The sequence below is a fragment of the Sinocyclocheilus rhinocerous genome, unplaced genomic scaffold, assembly GCF_001515625.1.
Source record: "Sinocyclocheilus rhinocerous isolate Xijiao unplaced genomic scaffold, SAMN03320098_v1.1 scaffold889, whole genome shotgun sequence".
Classification (NCBI taxonomy): Eukaryota; Metazoa; Chordata; class Actinopteri; order Cypriniformes; family Cyprinidae; genus Sinocyclocheilus; species Sinocyclocheilus rhinocerous.
The window spans coordinates 2482802-2506378 of record NW_015638024.1 but is presented as its reverse complement, the minus strand read 5'-3'; the positions used below and the strand labels follow the sequence as shown (position 1 = coordinate 2506378).

The window sequence follows — 23577 nt, the reverse complement described above, 5'->3', positions numbered from 1 at the left end:
CTGATGTCACATGGATTATTTTACAGATCTCCTTGCTACGTTTCTGGACTTGGGAACATTTCAGTTGTATTGCTGTCTATGCAGAGTCAGACAGCTCTCAGATTCCATACAAAATATCTTAATTTGTGTTCCGAAGATGAACGAAGGTCTTACCGGTTTGAAACGACATGAGGGAGAGTAATTAATGACAGAATTTTCATTTTTGGGTGAACTAACCCTTTAAGAATTAACAGAGATGAATGGGAAAGCCCCTCAAGGGTATACAAGGTTGTGTGTGTGTGGGCTGAAGTATCTTAGCGGGCCTCCTTATCCATATGTGACTGATTAACAGGGTATATGGAGCATGACTAGTGAACATGTTTCCATCAATATTATAGTGAAACAGTTCAATGAAAATTTAAATGCAGATGATTACTCTTAGCTTGTCGGGGCTAAAAGATGATTTTTGTAGACAATTTATCTGTGCAATTGATTCAGCAATGCTCTATCTGACTCCTAGCTCTCATCATTTTATCTGGGGTTTTTTTTTTTTTTTTTTTGCAGCTGTGTAGATTCACATTTGCACGGACAAATCTCAGTGAAATAATAGACTGGAACCCTGGGAAGTGTTTTTACATGAGTCACATTTCTTTGGACGGCATAGTTATGCAATACACATGGGAAGATGGTGAAAAGGATTTTAGCTGGGGGTTTTACCCACAGTAGATTTTACATTTATACTCCGAAAAGCCTGATGTGAGGAATAAAATAAATGAACTGTGGTATCTTTGAGTGTCAGCTAATGCCTTGGTCTGCTGTTCTGAGTCTTCATTACTCCTTCCCGTCCCTTCGGGAGCCCTCTCTGAAAATAAACATCAGCCCTTTTGTCTCTATGGCAACAGTTTTACACTTCACTGAATGCTCAACTAGAGTGGGTGAAAACTGAAGATGACATTGATTGCAGTCGATAATGTGGTGAGGAAGTTAATTTGGGTTAGGGAAGCAAGTCCTATCTTGTTGATATGAAATCTTGACATTAATCTTGGCAGTGTTTTAAATAAGTTTGATAATTCCAGCTGAGTCTTTCAGCTCCATGTTGGGATTACAATCAGATTTCATGAGTGCAGTTTGGCCTTTGCCCTCGGCCTAAATTTGTGGACCGTGAGCGGAAGTGGAGGGCAATATGGCAAATCTTTACAGGCATGCTGAACATTTGTTGTTTTCTTTTTATGTCACTCCTTGTCTAAATATTATTTAATGCCCTTCATCCCGGATTTGCTGCTGGGATTGCAGAGGAGATTTCCACCCCTAAGCTTTCACTTCTTAATATGTGCTAGTAGTTTTCTCGCTTTTTATGTAATGGAAGTGTCAGACTGTTCCATGTTTTGTCTGTGTCTTGCTCCCCAGGTGTTTCTTATGTTGATTTCTTCCCAGGTGTTTCCCATGTTTAATTTCCATTGATCCCAGGTGTGTCTTGTCATCCCATCTTCCTGTTCTGTGTATTTAAAGTGTTCCCAGTCCCGAGTTCTCTGTCCGCTGTTAAACGTCTTCCTGAGTTCGTCTCCCTTGGTTCATGGCATTAAAGTCTTGTTAAAGTATTCTCCAGCATCTCCTCGTTCCTCCATAGTGTATTGTGACAGAACAGCGGACCCTTAAAGTGTTCCCAGTCCCGAGTTCTCTGTCTGCTGTTAAACGTCTTCCTGAGTTCGTCTCCCTTGGTTCATGGAATTAAAGTCTTGTTAAAGTATTCTCCAGCGTCTCCTCGTTCCTCCATAGTGTATTGTGACAGGAAGTTTGTTTTCAATGCTGCTCTGGTATTTTATTGATGAAAGGCACTGACCTTTTGCAATAAGGGGAGCTGCTTTACAACTTTTAAATCTATTTTTAACTGGACTTTGCTCATTATTGTACATGCACCTTTTTATGAGCACACTTTATTTGAAGACATGGGTATTTGCACTTTTAAAAACTCATTTGTCAAACCAAAGATCAAATTACAACAAAGTACTGAAAGCAAAAAGGTGCTTGATAATGATGAAAAACGTTAACAGAATGGAAAATATACTTGCATACACTTTTGTTCCAAAGTTGGAGGTCAGGAAGTTTTTTAAAAGTAATAAATACTGTAATTTAGCAAGGACATATTTAAATAATCACAGGTGATAGTAAAGACATTTATAAGATTTCTTTTTGAAATACTGTTATTTTCAGCTTTCTATTCATCAAAGAATCCTGTTAAAAATGTATCACAGTTTTCACAAGAATATTAGACAGTTTTCAACATTGATAATGTTTCTTGAGCACCAAATCAGTGTTAGAATGATTTCTCTAGGATCATGTGACACTGAAGAAATTCAGTGAAAACTGTTTTGTGTAATGAAAGTGTAATAATATTTCATAATATTAACTGTTTTTACTGCATTTCTCATCAAATAAATGCAGCTTTGGTGAGCATAAGAGACTTTTTTCAAAAAAAAAATCTACTTACTGAATCTTAAATAAAATTATTTAAACCCATAAACTGCATGTCATCAGATCATGTCTGACTTATCTGATGGTGGTCCCTATGTATCAGTCTCTTGAATGTATTACAGTTGCAACAGCCTATTTGGTCCCGTCCCAAAGTCAGGAAGGTCAGAATGACTGTGACAGTAGACAGATGAGGCTAGTGGAAGTGAGTTAAGCCACGTCAGCATGTCATTCCACTTTACAGCATGAGCTCAGCAGATCTCTGTAGGCACCTCATTCATACCAAATGCCACATTTTTGTAGCATCTAGGTCAGTATTTTGTCCTATTCGAATTCAAACTGAAAATTCGATCATACATCATATTTCTGTTGGTCTCTCCTTGGATAGACGTTTAAAAAAATCATAAAGTGGGGCTTCATTTGCTTAGCCACTTATTAGCTGTTTTTGCAAACAATTTGCGTGATCATTCCTGTCTCAGTCCTTGTAATGAATACAAAAAGCGATTTTGCAGAAAGAGTGATAAATAGAAACTGATGTTTTAAGTACATTGTGCATGTTTGCTTACCTCTCGACCTTCGGAATATTAATCGCAGACCAGAATCATGTAACATTTATATATTTGCTAGGTACCCTTTCATCAAAACATCCCTGTTCCCAAGGCAACTAAAAAGAGCCGATTTAATTGTAGAGACATTTCCTTTGGCGCTCAGCTTTTATTACTGTTTAATGAGTGTGTGTGTGTGTGTGTGTGTGTGTGTGAGACTAAAGGCTGTTGTGGTCTGATACCCAATCTCAGGTCTTCCAGGTTAATTAAAAATAAAAGGGTGACTACACTTACACTTGATTACAGGTGAGGAAATTATTAGAACTCTGCTAAGCACGTTGCAAAGCGTGTTTTATTAGCAGAAATTCAATAGAAGGCCTCTGTATTGACTTGGTGAGGTCTGCTGCACAAGTGACGCAATGTGTCTGGGAATGTTAGACTTTATTAGACTAGATTGCATTCAATTAAAACAGTGTACACATTGATTTTTATTTACAATAATAAATAGTGTTGATCATGACGTGTGTATTTTTATTTTTTTTTGTAGTGCAGACAGACAGAGATGGATGAGCTACAAGATGTTCAGCTGACTGAGATCAGGCCTCTGCTGACCTACAAGGTGAGATAAACCTATCAGAAACATCCGACTGGTGTGCAGACACACACACACACACACACACACACACACTAGCATGATTCTACAAGGTGAGATAAACATATCAGAAACATCCGACTGGTATGCAGACACACACACACTAGCATGCTTGTGTACATATACACAATCATGAACAAGCTATAGTGATATTTTGGTCTAATTTGCATGACATGCACCTCTTTTATCTTGTAAATGCCCTATTTTTATATACCCTGGAAGTCAAAAGGTGCACATTTTATTATTAGTATTAGTACTTTGTTGTTGTTGGTGTTGGTGTTGGTGTTGGTGTGTGTGTTACATTTTAGAATAATAGATTATGGAAATTGAGGTTTGGTCATATAAATAATTAAAAATATGTATTGTTTAAAGTACTGATTCAAGTAAATACATGAATAAATGCCAATATAAAATTAAATTATGGATACAAATTACTGATATATTTAATAAGCTGACCAAAATAATAATAATAAAAAATAATAATAGCTGGAAATGAGCTATAATGTAACTCTATTGCAGTTAGTTTTTTTTGCAATTTCCAATCCAATCTTCAATTTTTATCAAATCAATTGTTATAATTCTTAAATATGTCTTATAAGTCAGCTAGATATTTAGTTTAAATCAGCAGAATTTGCAGCCAGACCTTGAGCCATTGTTGATGTATATGCGCATAAATGTATGAGGAGCAAGATCTAACACAATAAAAAGCCTATAGACACGGCAGAGCTCATCACTAGTTACACAGCGTAAACCATAGTGATGCTCATGCACACGTCAAGTCTCACGACTCGTGTTACACATCTATGCCACGTGAAAACACTCTCACACACGTCTCCTCGTGTTCAAGGTCTCTGTTTTCCTCTATCTGAAGCAAAGTTCCTCTCTACCCCGTGTCTGCCTTCACTTCATCAAACTGAATATTTCATGTGGGTGTTACTGTAGCAAGAGAAAACAAATGGAGATGGAAAAGAGGTGGATGGGGTGGAATAATAGTGAAATGGTTGTTAGATAGAGAGAAAAAGTGGAAGAACAAAATTGAAAGGACAGGAATAGAAAAAGAATGGACGGGTGGGGTTGAGGTGCAAAAAAATTCTGCACAATAAAAGATATTTCTGTCTTCTCCATAATAATTATTATTCTTCCTGCAGCCCCTGATGGCAGGAATTTGCTTCATGGCATCCGCAGGGTTTGTCAGTTTAAATCTTACCATCCTTCTTTGCCACACAACATCCATTTCAGAAACTCTAAAAATAGAAATGTAAATGTCATACACCCATTAGCGTTGAGTAAGGCCGCCAGTATGATTTACTATAATTAAGTCGAGGGACAAACTTTTTATGGGTGGCTTCATCTCCCTTGGAACTAATGAATGAAATGAATGAAACAAATTGCTGTTTTTTTTGAAATACTGGTTGGAAATGTTTATTTTATTTTATGTTTTCCCTCTGGTTTATACATCTAACAGAAAACAAATGTTGGATAGAAAAAGATAGTGTCAGCTTAATAGAAAGTATTTGTAATTTCTAATTTTATAATATTTTGAGATAATATTTAAACAATTTAAAGACAAAACTGAAATTAAAACTTAAGCCATAAAAAAACATTTCCTTAAACACTTTAACTTAAATAAAATAAAACAAACTTCAGCTAGTTGCCCAGGCAACATTTCTTGTTTTAATTCAGTTTAACAGACATATATATAAATGAAACTTCTAAAAATGACAAAAACACAATATTACTACAAAATTATAATTTCATTACAATTGCAGGTGGGTAATTTATTAAAAATAATGTTGGACTTTATCATGTATATGTTGTTTCAAACCTGCTGTTTATTTTTTATTTTTTTTCTTGAAATAAAAAAGAGTTATGCAGTTCTTGCCACACAGCAGCAGTTTGTAATGACCGGCTGTCAAGCTCCATAAAACACCAAAAATGCACCATAAAAGTGGTATAAAAATTGTCCATGCACCTTATGCACAAACGCCAAGTCTTAATTTTCTGCTTTCCACTAAAAAAATGACATGACAACAAGTAAATTATGACAGAATTTACATTTTTCAGTGAACCATTGCTTTAAATCGGGGGTGTCCAAACTCGGTCCTGGAGGGCCGGTGTCCTGCAGAGTTTAGCTCCAACTAGCCTCAACACACCTGCCTGGAAGTTTCTAGCATGCCTAATAAGACCTTAATTAACTGGTTCAGGTGTGTTTAATTGGGGTTAGAGCTAAACTCTGCAGGCCACGGCCCTCCAGGACCGAGTTTGGAGACCCCTGCTTTAAACGATTGAACTGGAGAGACTCACTGACCTCTTACTCCACCTAGTGGCTTCAATATAAAGAGCAGCAGAAGCTGGACAGAGAATAATTGATGATATGATGATATGAAAATTTAATATTGTTAGACATTTTTATGTAAGTTAATGAGTGTAGAATAATCAAATGTCATCTCTTTCTCCTACAGAACTCTCAAAACTTCCAAGACTTTGACTGTCAGGTAAGATAAGACTTCGTTTAAGAATTTCTTTGGTGGATGAGATAAAAATTAGTTATTCTTAGATGCTCATTAGAGGTTTGTGTGTGCTAAAACAGACAAGTGGTGTGATAATGACTATTTTTGTTTTTTTAACCTTTTAATATAAATTTTAATATCAAAGTTATTTTGGGAAAAACATCACATTTTGATGTTGAAATAAACCTCAATTTTAGAATCTGTGATTTGATGCTACTATGTGTTCTACCTTTTTCACTCAAGGACTCTGTATCAGCTCAGACGGCCATAAACTGATTTTGTTTAGTGGAAATCAATCCATTTAAAAGAAAATACGATGATCACGATATTGTTCTAATTTGAGAAGGTACTCTGGACTTAATGCATCTTCCTGTAAAACATATCAGGATTATCCACATTGATCATTATCCATTCTGTTGAGTAATGGATGATATGATGGTGGTTGACATCTTGAAATAATTTAGATGTATACATAATTTATGAGTTCATATCTGATGTGTTTTTTTAATGTCTCTTTAGCAATGAGAAAACCATTCTTTGTGGATCACATCCTCCTCTTTCAGTGCAGGGGTCTCAGATGAGCTAAATATAGCGCCTGCAGTGAGCATGCTGAGACTCAGGCATGACTTGCTCTACATTATAGTGACTTTAGTATTCCTTACTCAGCAAGCCTCTATACAGGAGCTCACACACATTAAGTGTTAGTCCAGTGATGGGCTGACACCAGGCCAGCCAATCCAATCTCACACAAGCACTGATGCTGCAGAACCTGCACCTCATGTGCGTGAGGAAGCTCTCGTTTTAGGTGTGACTGCTCTCTGCTGGTGAAAAGAGAGGAAATGCAGTCTATCTCTCTCACCATCCACCTAAAATATCGTGCAAAAAGCCAGAAGATAAAAATCAAATAGTCTGTAAATGGTTTGCCAGTGCTTATAGTTTTAAGGTGAAATTCTAAGTCAGATTGAATGCTTGTTATGGAAAATGCTTATGTTTCCCAATTCTGTCTTGATATGGTTTTGTCCAAAGCAGTGCATTGAACGAATTTGGAAGACGACAAATTTGCATTTAATTTTTTTTTTATTACCGCTACTTTTATGTCCCAAATTTTGTTTATAATTGTCAACATTTCAACTTTTTTTTGTTAAAACTGCATTGCCCTCATTGTTTAGTTACTGTTACTTCTTAAATGAATACATTTGTTTAGAGCTTATAGATTTAAACTTTCAGTCTAAATCTGTAGAAAATAAATAAGTCAAAACAATATATATTATTCATGGGTACCGAAGACGTCACTTCCGCTATGCTTGCCGCCATTTTTGTGTCCGATATGACAACGAACACAGCACATCTAAATGAGATTTAATAAATGATAATATATTAAAATAATAAATTACCTTTTACTACCATTTTCCACACTGAGCTTTGAACTTGATTGTATTTTTAGGACCCTATGGGTACAGAAAGTGTAACAGTTAGCCCATAATAATGTAAGATGCTGATTACTTGTAAATATAAAACTGACATCAGCTCAAAGCACTTTTGAGTCAATTAGTGTAACAAGATAACGTTAGCTAGCTTACTACACAATCTGAATTTAATGTTAATTTAGCACAATTGATAATTAATCATTCTTTTTGGACAAAGCATTGTTTTATTTGCGAGCGTAGCCGTTCGAGGAAGGCTTTAAGACCTTGAAGAATCCTCTACCGGCTGGTCGCTCCCACTTCACATTTCGGCAAATTAGTTTGAGCGAATGCAAACAATGTGATTATTGATCATGAGCCAAACATCCAGCAAGCCAAGAAAACATGCAATCTACCTGAGGGAAGACGTCTTTTACTTCCGGTGTATTCTTAAAGGGGTCCTATTATGCTTTTTCACTTTTTGAATTTTAGTCAGTGTGTAGTGTGTATGTTTGGGCATAAAAAAGATCTACAAAGTTACAAATCTCAAAGTCCACTGCAAAGGGAGATATTTCGTTTTTTCCGGGGTTTGTGATGTCACAAAGCGGCCCATTAGAATATCATTAAAATAAATCCCGCCTACGGAAATTCAAATGGTTGGGGGGTGGGGAGGGGCAAGGTCGTGGTTAGAATGCTTGGTTGAGTGAGCGCATCAGACAAGACGACGACGAAGAAGTGCTGCTGCAGAGTTAGCGCATCAGAGAAAACGAAGAAGAGCTGCTGTAGCGTCAATAAACATAATACATATTACCGTTGCACTTATCTGTACATAATAAATGCAGCTATTTTTAAGCGGTTGTTGACATCGTATCTAAAACGTGATTTAGCCAAAAATAAAAAAAATGACAACAATAACGTTACCACTCTAATATGTCTTGCAATATCCGTGCGTGCAAAGGTTCTGCGCGATCCTCTTGTTCAATATTCTCGGGGTCTGAATCCGTCTCAAATTGATATGGCAATATTGACGCCATCCTTACAGGATTAGTTCACTTCCAGACCAAAAATGTACAGATAATTTACTCATCCTCTTGTCATCCAAGATGTTCATGTCTTTCTTTCTTCAGTCATAAAGAAATTACGTTTTTTTTAGGAAAACATTTCAGGAATTTTCTTCATATAGTGGACTTCTATGGTGCCCCTGAGTTTGAACTTCCAAAATGCAGCGCTTTTTTAAATGCTTTACTGACTGTCTTTTTTTGTTTTTGTATAACATTAAAATTATTTTTAGAATAATTCTACATAAATAGGTTAAGCAAAACAAATGTGACTATTTTTAGAACCTTTTATACACCTTTTATATATACTTACATACATTATGTGGTACAGTACAAATATTTTAGTGTCCTTTATTCTGTCCCTTATTCTCCTATAAAGAATCACAATTGTCCCTTATTTTCCCTTACATTCCTTTTCTGATGTTGGCAACCCTAACGTTAGCTGCCAGTGGTCCCTTCTGATTGAAGCCGACCATTTATTCCACCGATCTAACTCCTTTGGGATCAAATAAAATTGTAGTTCGGGGTTTCTCTGACGACTGTTATACAGCTAACAGCACAACATATCCCGAGCATATTGTAACCTTGTTGGGAACCTTCTGGGAGTGTTTCGTTGATCTTCTTCTGGTAGCTGTGGCTGCTGTGATCATTGACTGAAACGGGTCGTGCAGCTGTGACTCAAACACAAATATGGCAGCGATAAAGCACTGTGACGTCACATGAACCATATAATATGTTAAAACTATCATAATCCAAGAAAAGGATTGAACCGTATAATATGTTAAAACTATCATAATCCAAGAAAAGGTGTTTTTAAGAAGAATTTTTTGACAATTTTTAAGAAATGATTTATTCTGTGGATTTTTATATGAATTTTCTAATTCATATAAATGTATTTCAGATTTGATTCTTATTCTTAATTTATTTATTAATTTTGGCTCACTAGAGACAATTGAGACATTTAAAATATATGTATTTTATGTACATTTAAAAAGTATATATCAAATATGTATATGTACTGTGTGTGTGTGTGTGTGTGTATATATATATATATACACACACGCACACACAATCTTTTTCTTTTAGCTCTTAGCCAGTAATTAAAGGTTAAAGCTAAATAGCTAAAGCATCTGTGTGAATACTGCAAGTCATCACGAGAGGTTTATCATTTTTCAGAGACAATTTCATCCTATAGAGGGCATCAGAAGCTCAGAGTAAGCAAAGTCATATGCTTGACTCCAATACAGTGTCAGTATTTAGATAATATTCAAAATAATCTGAAATAGCAACAGACCACTTCCCAGGAGAAAAGATTTATTTAGAACAATATTTAATCTCTGATCCCCCGTTCTTAGTGACCTTCTATCAGTCTCAGCTATCAAATAGTGATGTAAAAATGTAGCCCAAATGTCTACAATCATATTGACCTCTCTCCCTTACTGTGTCCGTTTTGTTTCTATTATAAATTATATGTTGCTGTTTCTTAAGTTTCTTGGTAGTTAATCTTGACAGGCCTTCAGAGGCTGTGTCTGTCCATTTTGCCCTCTGATGTGCACATGCTTGCCTGAAGGTCACTCGGGTACAGCACACTCCACAAGACTGCTCAATGAGATGGAAAGAGTGACTAACACAATCTGATTTATTACTGAAGCTGCAGGTACATCAATAAGTAATACAACCTTTGAGTACTTTTGCTGTATGACTTTTTGTGTAAAATAGATGGCAAGAGCAGTGTGTATTTTGTGCCATCTGTTGTGTTGTGCAGTCTCAGTTATCCAACTAATGCATTTTAGCTAACTGTCTGATACACAAATAGACTCTACATACCTTTATAACGCAGTGTTGAATTCCAATCCACGAATGCTGAATTCTTTTGCCAGCTTCAGTTATTTCCCTTCCCTGACTACTACTACTCCGATTGTGTTTGTCTACGGTGGCCCCTGAGGAACGACAAAGAGGCTTATTGTATGAAAAACAATTTTTCAGCCTCATCTACTGATAAATGGAGGGAAGGCAGATCAATAACCTATCAGAGACCAAGATCCATAAAGAGAGATCGCACAGATGATACCACACTGCACCTCTGCTGGGTCACAGACGTGCTGCATGTCATAATGCCTTAAGTGAAGGCAACCTTGCAACCTTGGTTATTTATTGCAGTGGTAGAAAATGAAAAAATAAACATTACTATAAATCCAAGGAAACTGATGTTAGATTTAGTTCTTGCTGTTACACTGATTTGATAGCGCATTTAAGTTTTTTTTTTGTTTGTTTGTAAATCAGTGATTTTCAACTAGTGAGTCACAATGTATGAATGGGTCACAAGTGTAAATGCATTGCATGTATATGTATACATATATATGTATATGTATACATATACAGTACATTTAAATACATAGTGTACATGTTTGTGCACACACACACACACACATTTGCTTAGCTATCTAAACAGGGACGTTCCTTAGATATTGTTTTTATATACAACTAGTTTGAAATACTATAACCTAACCCTAACAGAAAACTTATTTTTTACTTTATTTTTATGCTGTTTTTACAATTGAGGATGTCCCCATACAGAAGTTTTGGAAGGTTTTGACAGACTTAGCTCATTTCTGGCTGCAAACTTAAGAATATTTGTTTTGAATATTCACACATTTATATATGTATATAATTGTTATTATTCTTATAAATATATCATTTTGAATATATAATATCTTGATGTCAAAAAAACATTTTACATTCCAACATTGACATCCTAATCTTGAAAATGTACGCACCGTACACAAAAATAAAAGAAATATTAATAAATTGTAAGGGCATTTTGTATAGTTATATGATAATCAGTCGTTGTTTTAATTGTTTACCCCCACTTGATGTGAAACCAGTTGAGAACCACTACCATGAATAAATATAATTAATATAATCAATAATCACCAATCATTAATCAATATGTTTAGTCTAGATCAATTAATTTGCAAGGTCAAATCTCTCTGCATCTCTTCTTTTGTTGAATCTGAGAAGTGAACCAGTTGACCCCACCCAAAAACAAATAATAAAGTGCAGTGGAGAGCATCATTCCATCCTCACCCTCTCTGTGTCTGCCCCACCCCTCTCATCCCTGCTCCTGCCACCTCCCGCCCACCTGACTCCCCCTCGTCCAATCAGAGCAGGGCTCTTTTAGCGCTGCCGTATGCATGAGCAAGCACTGCCTCCCCAGCACAAACCGCAGTCACTTCTTTCTCCTCCCCACTCTGCATCTCAACCGTCTCTCCCTCTCTTTCTCTCTCTCTCTCTCTCTCTCTCTCAAAACATACCTCCTCTCTTCATTTATCTCCCTCTCTCTCCTCCTCTCTCTCCCCTCCCTCTTGGATCTCTGCCTAGCTACTGCTCTCCCTGTCCGTTCTCCTCCATCCCTCCTTCAGCCACTCTGTGTTTCTCTCGTGGATCCTCCCATCTCTTCCTGTCTCCTCTCTGAACCTGTCACTGTCTCGTGTGTGGAAACATGTCAACCGTTCTGGATGTGGAGCAGAATGCGTGCACTGGAGATGCAGTGGTGAGTGTGTGTGTGTGTGTGTAAGAGAGGCCGCTACAACTGACAGCCAAGACTGATTCCTGAATCCTGATTTCTGAGTATTTTAGCATCGATATTCTTGCAGAAATGTTTGCATGTGCATGCATGTCGTGGTTGATGTATGTGCCAGTATATGTGATTCTTTCCAATGAGGGATGTGGGTTTTATTGCATTAGTCATGCAAGTCATGTGCCTCTTGGCTTGTTTACCTACCACAGATTAAACCATTCTGAGACTAAACTGTTAGTTGTAGAGATCTCTAGTTCAGGGGCTTCAAATGTACATGATGGTCACTGAAATTATAAATTGGTGCAGTCGAGGAATTGTCCAAAAAATCAATCTTTTAAATATGGCACGCTTCCCAATGATCATCAAGCAGTCTAATAGGTCAAGCAAATCAAGGACATTTGGAGCACTTAAAAACACAAGCATTACTAGCAGGGTGTGGTAGTGAGTATTTACTGTGTGTGTTTCTAGTATGGATGGTGTGTATTAGGATCTGTGTGTGTGTGTGTGTGTGTAATAGTTAGTGGGTTAGTGCTGTGTAATGGCTCTCAGGCTTGTGGTGTGTGATTGATGCTATTAGCTAGGGAGCGGGGGTGGGGGGCAAAGACTGAGACTGTTGGCTTGTATTCATTCATTCATTCATTCACCTTGGCTTCGCCTCTGTTTCCCAAGAGAAAGCTGCTTTGATTGTCATTTCCCTTATGTTTAAACGTCTGCAACCAACAATATAGCCACATATTCAGGATACAGAGGTACTAAATGGAATTATTTAAGAATCAACCATTTAAAAACCCATATTAGTCCAATAATAATTTAAATATTGGGCGAAATGTGTCTCCTTCAATGTCAGTTGGTATAGCACTGTCTGGGTGTAGGAAACATCTTTACCCAGTTGAAAATACCAAGAATTTCACTAGTCAAACCAACATCATATTTAATCTGCATTTTTTGATCGTGACAAGTAGGCTGCAGTTTCAGTGCTCCCTAGTCCGATTTTCTCTTTTGAAGAGCACAGAGAGGAAGATGATGCAAGCGTTTGATATCAAATCATATTTTAGTGCGTTTATGGTTTGTAATGAGTAGGTTTCAGATTTTAGATCACCTTCTACAGCCGTTTGTTGACCTAGTCAGGGATCATGATATTACATCACTATTTGTTTCTTTGAATTTGTCTTCTTTTTTCGGGCTCATTCCTATTCTGCTCCTCTTTCCAGTATCTCCCACACTTTCTAGACCCACGTGCAGAGTGTAAGTGTGTGTATGTGTCTGGAAGATTGAGAGTGTGTTTGGCAGAGTGAACAGGAGAGACTTTTTTTTTTAAATGTTACATTTCAGACTCTCCCACTCTTTGGCCTTGATCGTACATGTCCTCGAGAGCTGAAAATGTTTGGATTCGTTCCAGTGCAACTGATTTTAAAGGCAAACACCAGACATTCATTCAGTCAAAATGCCTTCTAGGATGCACGACTCAATTATGAAAAAAAACTGCCCATTTTTATCTTTACCCATATGGAGATAAGCAAGTATTATATTAAAGACCCCATAAAATCATTTGACACAGTTTTATTTTTCCCGTATTGATATATTTGCTATTTAAGCATATTTTAATTTGAATGGGATATATTTAATGAATGCCAGGTTTTAGTTAATATCACAGACATGAATTTGATTTGTTACTTGCAGTTGCAGGACGGTCTCCAGAGAGCATTTGATCAGACAAAATTTGTGTAGTGCAGAATGAGTCATCAATATTTTTGGTTTGTCTTCATTTTATGTATGTCTGCGGAATTTTGTCAATGTTTGACAAAAGTTGAGATGAAACCAAAGTAGCGACAGAGATTCTCTTCCATATAATGATTAATATATCAGTAAAACAGATATTGAAAAAGAAACAAATGTAGAGCCAGGACCTGATCTGAATGCAAGCTTCTAAATGATTGGAGAAGTCCGGCAAACTTCACCAAAGAGAAGTCTGCCCTTTTCACCTAAAAATCTGGTTATGACATTTTAATTAAAAATTAAGAGATTTTTTTTTAATGAAACATATGCTTGGATTAATCATTCACAAGATCTGTCACATGCATTTAGAAACGAGACTGGATGAATTTCCATTTCATGCCGACTTTAACATTTGAGATGCCCACAAAGCAAGTAAGGTATTATAATCAACCCAATCATATTAGCAAAGAATAGCCAGTCACAATTATGTGACTTTAATTCACATAAAGAGTTTCGAAATAGAAGCTAATTTTTCTAATCTCATCTCTGTGTGTCCCTCTGCTGTGACTCATTCTATTATTGATGCAGAGGAAGCTGTGATGTGCACAATTCTCTCTCACACACATACACACACAAGTGCTCCCTTAAGTGTGTATATATATATTCATACACACACCTATAGTCCAACCTTGTGACGTCAGTATATACATCACTGAACATGTCACTCCATCCAGGACCACCAGGACCGTAGTTGGCTCCCCTCAACACAAGGCCCAAGACAACATTACCAGTCTTTCCTCTTGACAACAGCCCTATCTCCCTCAGTTAATATAGAGAGTGAATAAAACATTAAAACAATTCAATTTTATGTCAGCAGAAATTGATCTGAGACTTTCTGTCCGTGCGCCTTTTGTGTGTTATTAATATCTTAATTAGTTTTTCTTAGAGAAATCTCTCCTCTTGTAGAGGAATCTCTCTAATTTCTCAGGCATATGGCTGCTTCGTCTTGGTTTAGGCCATTTGGGTTTAAAGGATTGTATGGTGAGGAAAGGCACCGTCTCACATAGCCAGACTTTTGATTTGTGGCAGTGTGCACATTGTGATCACATGCCTGACATGCAAAGCGACCAATCTGTAAAGATTTGTTTTTACATTTCATTTAGGGGTGGGGTTATTTTAAATATATTATTAAAAATAATAGACCGACTCACACTGTAAAAATGGCGGAAAATGTTACGACTTTAATGAGAATTTCTGTCCATGCAAATTGTGATATACAGCTTCTAGTTTACTTGCTACTTACCTCAAAAATAAATTAATAAAATAAATAAATAAAAGCAAACTGCCAGTAACCTCGTGTGATTTCAGCGATTTTGCTTTTTTAATTTTTTTGTACAATATGACTCAGACAGTTCAGCGAATGGACTGTTGAGACTCAGGGCTGCAGTCTGTTACAGTTCTGCAAAGTCATACGGTCAGGATGATGGTATTGTAACTCTCCACAGTTCTGCAGCCACTCCCTGTGATGACTCCAGAAGCATCCGGACGCTGTACACATCAGTAGCTTTGTTGATTTTATCTAAGGAAGGTGTTTCTGTTTAGAGGTCATCTTGTCACATATGTTGCCATTTTAAAAGTTTGGTGTCGGTAAGACTAATGTTTTTGAAAGAAGACCCTTATGCTCACCAAGGCTGCATTTATTGAAAAAGAAAAATCTTTGAAAGTGAGATTGTAAATGATTATCAAAATTTTAAATAATTGTTTGCTATTTATGTATATTTTAAAATATAATTTATTCCTGTGAAGGCAAGGCTAAATTTACAGCAGCCATTTCTCCGGTCTTCAGTGTCACATGATCCTTCAGAAATAATTCTAATGTGCTGATTTGGTGCTCAGGTAACATTTCTTATTTTTATCAATTTAAAAAAAAAAACAGTTGTGCTGCTTAATATTTTTGTGGAAACTGATTTTTTTTTTTCTCTGTAAACTTTGATGATATTTTTAAAATAGAAATCAATTTAATGCATCCTTGCTTATTAAAAGTAGTATTTCTTTTTAAAAACCAATCTTTACTGAGCCCAAACTTTTGAATGGTAGTGTAGTATGTGAGTGTGTATGATTGCCTTTATATCTAATGGCAGGATAAAAAAAACGACATTATTACTGCACTAATTGGGCTCTTGGAAGGATGTATTACAGATTTTGGATTACTTCCTAAACAGATTTGGATGGTGATGAGTGAAATTAAAGTATAAAGAGTCTGTGGTTCATCCTTTCGATTTTGATGTATATTTATAATAGAGCATTAGAGCTCTGGATTTAGATCACTTACATAAAGCCAATGGATTTAATCTAAGCAATGAATATGAGTCACTGGATAAATTCATATGATCATTTCACTGGTCTTCGATTGTTAATTGAATGCTGAGGGATTCTATATATAAACCAGCTGCTCAAATCAGTGTATATTGCAATGAAAAAACATTTCTAAGGCACATACCCATAATGCAACAGTACTGATGTGTGGTGGAACTGAATCGTGACTCTGTGCAGCTGCTTGGCCTTCCCTCTAGATCTTTTTATTGATCCTACAGCCATCTGCCTGAGTCTCGTCATGGGAGATATCACTTACTACACAAATACGTGCTTCCTGAAAGCAGCAGCACCAACACTTCACTCACTTAGTCGCATAGTAAATCCTCAAGCATTTCCTGGCAGCTTGAGGAGGTTTTAAGGAGAGATTTTATTGTCTGTATCTGTGTATTCGAACTCTTGTTCTTTGTTCCAGGAGCATGACATTGAGACGCCCCACGGTGTGCTCCATGTGACTATGAGAGGAAGCCCTAAAGGCAACCGTCCTGTCATTCTGACCTACCATGACATCGGCCTCAACCGTATGTGAAAAAATCAAATGACAAACCAATTTTATACTTGTCATAAATCTGAACTGGATGATGACGGTGTTTGGTTGGTTTTCAGACAAGTCCTGCTTCAACACGCTGTTTAACTTTGAGGACATGATGGAGATCACTCAGCACTTTGCCGTTGTGCACGTGGACGCCCCTGGCCAGCAGGAGGGAGCTCCTCCCTTTCCCACAGGGTGAGTAGTACATCTCCACAACCAATGAGGCAATATTGCCATTAAATACTCTGAGTAGGTGCTTCTTTTGAATAAGTTATTACTTCGCCACTGTTAAAAAGTACTATATAGTATAAATGTGTGTATTATAAATGCAGTGTACTACATTCGCCATGTTGTCGATGTCATGTGACCAACCAATGTCAGTTGCGTTGCTTCACTGCCATTCACAAATCCACTCCCGTGGCCTCATGGGATAATAATCGTTCATTAGATGTGCCCAGAATCTGGCTGAAAGTATTAAGTCATCCAAGTACTTTTCACCTATAGTTTTATGAATACTGTGAATTTGGACATACTGCTGTATTCACATACTGTTTCATGCCTACTATATATATGCAGCCATTGTCAAAATTCCCTTAAATCCTGTTTTTCTGTCTGTTGATCTTCAGGTACCAATACCCCACCATGGATGAGCTGGCAGAGATGTTACCCTCAGTCCTGACTCAGCTGAAGTGAGTAACAAAGTCAAGCTGGTCCATTAGTAATACATTACATTCTACCACATCAATCAGTGAGGTCTGTGTGTGAACCTGCGGTGTGCAGGACATCACTGTATCTGTAGGACTCATCCTGGCAGAACATGGATTGAGTGAATTACAATATTTCTCTGATGAAATACTGCAGTTGTTGAAGGTGAGACAGGATGTGTGTGTGTCCGTTTGCAGGGTGAACAGCGTGATTGGCATTGGTGTGGGAGCAGGAGCGTACATCTTAACCTGCTTTGCTGTGAGTTCTCTTGACAGTTTACAGCTTTTCATTTCGCATCACTTTGATTTTATTGTCTTAAAGCCTTGTCTGTCTGTGTGTCTCTCTGTCTCTGTCTCGCTTACTCATTCTTCCTTTCTTTATTACGGGACTGAATCCCCTAAATTAGTATTCTGTGTGTGTACAGAATACTGAATTCCACCCCAAACCCATCAGCATAACCATAGCAACATTTTGGCGTCTGGTGTAAACAGGGAACATGGATGCCAACAGTTTAACCCATTTGGCATTAGCTAAGAAGAAATAATAACTACTGGAGATAAATTATTAGTTAACTCTATCAACAGAGGTATTTTAAACTCTCTCTGGGTTGTAATGTTACAATATGCAAATTAAGTACCTCTGCATGGCTCAACAAGAAGGATTTTTTTCTGCTGTGTCATGTCTAGTTCAAATTTTACTTTTCCTACAAAATTTTCACCGGTCCGTTTACAAAATATTTTTGAATAACATTTTTGTTACTTTATTTTAAATTAAATGTTTTCTTACAATTTTTATTTTAATATAATAATAATTGAAATAATCACATTTAAATTACAAAAATAACTGTTTGTCTTACATCTATAATGCAACTACCTAAAAAATTGAACACTGCATAATTTTCCAGCAAAAGCTTAACTGCGTGTACAAGGCCTATATCAAAACAGCTATATCACATATTTTTATATCATCCCCACCTGCCCTTTTAGAGCTAAGTCAAAATAGTGCTGCAAAACTGCATTGGCCCCAGAGGCTGTGAATGCAGGACTGTTATTATACTGCATGCACTGCAGCCTCAAGCATATGAAGCTATTGATCAAAGTCTAAATATCTCTGACACACTCACGAGCCTAATATATTCAGCATTTCTTTTTATGCAAGACGACCCATAATAGATCCCTTCTCTTTTCTCATTTACTCATTGCTAAGTGCCCTGTGTCATTCCCTTTGCCTTGCTCTCTCATCCTTTATGCCTATGTGTGTGTATAGACTGATACACTGAAAGATTAATGTCAGTGACAGTCAGCAGCAGCAGTGGGTGCTGAAGAGAGACGCTTTGAGTCCAGCTGCTAAAACCTCCTCTTCTACCATGACTACATGCATTTTTAAACCACTCTCCACATGTCATCCTCATTAAAGACTATATCCTTTGCTCTGTCTGCAGCTGAATCAGCCGTCCCTGGTGGAGGGGCTGGTTTTGATCAATGTGGACCCCTGCGCTGAGGGCTGGATAGACTGGGCTGCTTCTAAGGTCAGTAAACAATTTGAACAAACATGATGATTCTGTAATTCTATAGCTGAATATACAGCATTTCATCATATTTAATATAATATAATATAAATGTTTATATTTAACAATATGTATATTACAATATAATATGTAATTACAATTATAATATGTGTTTGTGTGTGTGTGTGTGTGTGTGTATGTGTTTATGTGTGTGTGTGTGTATAATATTATTATTATTATTATTATTTAAAAAAACACACAATTTATGATATTAACCCCACAACAATATTATTCTGATTCCCTTCTAGCTCACTGGGTGGACTAGCAATCTCGTGGACATTGTGATGGCTCATCACTTCAGCACTGTGAGTAAACCCCTTTGACTTTATATCAATCAATCCCATAATGCTTTGTGAGCTCCATGAGAGCCAGCTGGCTTTTATTTCTCATTTAACACAATGTTTTTCATTTGTTATTCTGATCAATTAGGAGGAGCTGACTGACAACCAAGAACTGATTCAGACATACCGCCTGCACATTGCCCAGGACATCAACCAGGACAACCTGGCCCTCTTCTGTGGCTCATACAATGCGTGAGTGGCATTTCATTAAAAATAGTCTATAATGGTTATTACCTATGCTGGCAAACCTTTTAAATTAGGGGATTGTTTTAATAGGCGTCAAGACCTTGGAATCGAGAGGCCAGTTGCCGGTCTCAATGAGAATACAGTGAAGACACTGACGTAAGAATTTTATTTTATGTCATGTCATGTCATGTCATAGTGTACTGTTTTTTTAACGACTGCTTGTTCCTGTACAGATGCCCTTCTCTGCTGGTGGTTGGAGACACTTCCCCTGCTGTGGAGGCTGTGGTAAGTTTCCAAGTACAAGGTCAGTTTTTCTTCTTTGTTGCTCTGACCTTCACTATTATAAGTCTGTTGAATATTTTATATTACAGGTTGAATGCAACTCTAGGTTAAATCCAACAAAGACCACTTTGCTGAAGGTAAGATGACATGGATATTTTGCAAAACCCTAATTTCAGCATTTACCTCTTTAAACATTTTGCTCTCCTGAAATGGTACATTGTGAACTGCACATTCTTCACAGTGTTATTTGTATCTCTATTCACCATATACATTATTTTTATTCTCTCTTTCTATGTCAGATGGCTGACTGTGGCGGTCTGCCTCAGGTTGTTCAGGTTAGTCTTGTTCCATCATTATTTCTTGATATTAAACATCTTATTAAACACCTATGCCCCTACTATTATCTTCACCAACATACACATAATGTAATAATGACCTGTAATCTCCCAACAGCCTGGAAAGCTGGCCGAAGCCTTCAAATACTTTGTCCAGGGAATGGGATACAGTGAGTATTTTTATCAGTTTACCTTAACGTTTGACTTTTTTCTAACCTGTGAATCTGCCTTCAGATGTTTGTTTAATCTGCAGCGCAATCTGGGTCAGCTTTCTCTATAAACATGCAATCTGTTTATCTGTGTTTCTCAGACGCTAGGCTATGCTAATTAGCAATTCAGCACAACACCATGACTAATGGGCATCTTTTATTAAGACAAATCCGGCTCAGGGAGTCTGTCTTTGGTTCTTTCCTTCTTTCTTTTTTACCGCACACAACTCAGCAAGTCTTCCCACGCACTGTGTTTTGATTAGTTTTCCTTCCAAACTACAGACGTGCGCCACATCGCAATGCTCTCTGAATGAGCCCTCCTCACATATTTGTTGACAGGTTTTGCCGCTCCAGTAAAGCGCTCAATGTGCTGCCAGCGCTCTGTGTGAAAAGATATCACCCTCTCTCTGACCCTGTACCTCCCCCTCCAAAGATACTTGCTGTTTCGTTTCTGCACTGTTGTTTAGTCCTTGTTCCAATCAGGCAGGAATTTACATCATGACAGGAGTTGGACCAACAGTGGCTTTTCAAGAGCATAATGCTTGTAACATTCATTCCAGGCTTTTAAATTAAGCCATTAAAGCTCTAGAGAGTTTTTAAAGGGGTCATGCCATGAGGAATCTAATTTTGCTCAGTCTTGAAATTAGAGAGATCATTGTGCTACAAAAACATACAGTAAACTTCCAAACAGGTCCAAAAAGTGCTTTTTTTTTTTAAGTAAATAAATTGAAGTTCATCATGACCCCCACTAGGGGGTGGCAGCCGTACATGGTGGTCCCAGACAATGAACTGGAAGTTAGAGTGAAACTTGATAATGGTTATGAAGAACTTAATGAGGACTTCATTGTGAATCTCAAGGGAAAAATAAACAGAAATTTATATGACCTCTTTAATTAGCTTAGGTGCCAAAAATATTTATAATCATCTGAGGATATATAAGAGCATGTTTTTTGCTTCTTGACGCCCTCTGTAGGCGAAGAGCCATAAATGCAGCATGAGGCTCCAGTGGTTAAATGTCAAGGCAGAAAAGATTTGCGATTTAAGACCCATGCGGAGAGGCCATTAAAACTTAAGCTGAAAACACATGCAAGATTTACAGTGGCAATTTGCAGGGTTGAGATTGTAACTTGCAAGGTTACATATTAAAATGGACATCCCTGACCACAGTCAGTTTCTGAACAGTATCTGGCCTGTTTTCAGAAATACTGAAAGCTTTTCCATTAAATACTTAACTTTTTTGTACCAGAATCTGTGTTGTACAGATATCTTATTGTTCTCTCTGTGTCCCTTCAACCTTTGCAAACAGTTCCTCATGTTTTGCTCAGCCATCTGGGCACTGAATCAGGTACCCAGGAAGTGATCTAACTGATGACTGATGTATACATGCTTGCATGGTTCACTTCTGTGATTGTGTTTAGACATATTTGCATGTAGATATTTGCCATGGTAATATTTAGTGCTTCGACCGATATGGGTTTTTCGATGGCCTATGCAGATATCTAGAAAGCAGGGTGGTGAATAGTCGATACACACTTTTATTTTTATCAAAAATGTGTTATGTTTAAACCATTTCAATAAAACTGGTTAAAATCATAAAACGTCTATTTTCCATTTTAAAAAGCTGTTGTTAGGTTTTTAAACTATATAGTGATTCAGTACCACTGTTACAGATGGCAAAAATTATGTGGCCTGGTCAACATATCGGTCTGTCACTACAATTACTAAAGTTTTATGAGATTTTGTAAGCTGTGTAGACCCCGTTTTATTTATTTATTCATTTTTATTTTATTTTTTTAAGTTTTAATTTTTAACTTATAGTATTCTTCATCTTTATTATTTATTTATATACTTTGGTATCTTTTCCACTATGGTATGTGATGTTTCTAGTGTTGGTTGTATGTGGATTTATTTTATTATTATTATTATATAAAACATTTTAATTGATTTAATTTTTTATTTAATGTATTCTTTATTTTCCAAAAGGTATGTGTTGTTGTTTTTTAGTTTAGCTTGTGTGTGTCTTTACGCTGTGTTTGCTAGGTCTACATTTTGTCAGAAATGCTTCTGTGTACACATTTATACTCTGTGTAGGCAGACGCGAGATGAGCTTGTGATTATCTATTATTACATTCTCGGTTTGGTTTCCTCTTGCATGATGCTTGTTCTTTCGTTCTGCTTGCAATCCCCGATTATACTGAAGACTGAGGTAATCACATTCTCATATCTCTCTCTCATCTCACAGTACCAGCGGCTGGCATGACCCGTCTGTCTCGATCCCGATCCTCCTCGTCCAGCATCACTTCCACGGATGCTTCACGCAACCGCAACATGAACAGCCCTCTGGACGGACCCAACTCTGGAGTCCTGGACAACCAGGGCAGGCCACAAACTATGGAGGTCTCCTGCTAAAGCCCGGGGCTCAGAATCTGCTGTCTGCTGTCCTTTCACCCATCACCTCCTGTTATTTGTGTCCTAGATTCCCATGTGTTTCTAAACCCTTTAATAGTGAGGCAGAGGAGGCTTGAATGAAATGTATGAAATACTGAAGGTATGCATATTAAATATTTACATGTTAATAATATACGCTAGCCAAATTTGAATAATAAAAGCAGATCAAATTAAATACTAATATATATTTACACATGAAGGCTCTTCCACCAGGCTTTCATTTTAATTTAAATTGTTTTATATTTGTTAGCATTACATTCCACCTCATTTTTGATTGTTAGAGTGAAAAGGTTCCCTTTTTTTAAACCACTCTTACTTAAACTAAAACTTTAATGCATGTGTTTTTTTGTTTGATGGTGTGACCTGTGACCTTTCTTGTGCTCTTTTCTTGCTACACTGTGTGATATTGTTTAATTTGTCATCCCGGTTTAACTGTGTTACAAATGTCTGTTGTGTTCTGTCATTGAATCCACTTTCCTGTTCATCCTATGAATGTAAAAGTACTGACTTTTGTTGCATTTAAATGAAAAACTCTAATAGGTTATACTAAAAGCTGTCAGCTATTACTTTGTATGACTCATCAGACAAAAGAAGTGGAATACCATTTTTTTTATAGTTACATTAGGACAACACTTTTAAATATGCAAAGCCAACGTAGCAAGGATTTAGTATGACATAAAATCATGT

At 37.0% G+C, this 23577-nt stretch overlaps 1 protein-coding gene across 4 annotated transcripts in view; it reads left to right on the top strand.

The window, feature by feature from the left end:
• Positions 1–23031, top strand: part of LOC107749481 (protein NDRG3-like) — a 37432-nt gene extending 14401 nt beyond the window's left edge. For 2 of the 4 annotated variants that reach the window (XM_016564652.1, XM_016564651.1), the window contains exons 2-17: positions 3541–3612; positions 6108–6140; positions 16701–16806; positions 16892–17012; positions 17444–17506; positions 17720–17780; positions 18964–19050; positions 19338–19394; positions 19519–19622; positions 19707–19772; positions 19850–19901; positions 19988–20035; positions 20198–20233; positions 20352–20403; positions 21749–21787; positions 22685–23031. In XM_016564652.1, the coding sequence (XP_016420138.1) occupies positions 3556–3612; positions 6108–6140; positions 16701–16806; positions 16892–17012; positions 17444–17506; positions 17720–17780; positions 18964–19050; positions 19338–19394; positions 19519–19622; positions 19707–19772; positions 19850–19901; positions 19988–20035; positions 20198–20233; positions 20352–20403; positions 21749–21787; positions 22685–22851 (1149 nt within the window). In that variant the 5' untranslated portion in view covers positions 3541–3555 and the 3' untranslated portion in view covers positions 22852–23031. Of the gene's footprint in view, positions 1–3540; positions 3613–6107; positions 6141–11941; positions 12170–16700; positions 16807–16891; positions 17013–17443; positions 17507–17719; positions 17781–18963; positions 19051–19337; positions 19395–19518; positions 19623–19706; positions 19773–19849; positions 19902–19987; positions 20036–20197; positions 20234–20351; positions 20404–21748; positions 21788–22684 lie in introns of those variants that run through there. The other 2 variants (XM_016564653.1, XM_016564654.1) reach the window with 2 other exon arrangements.
• Positions 23032–23577: the final 546 nt, after the last annotated feature.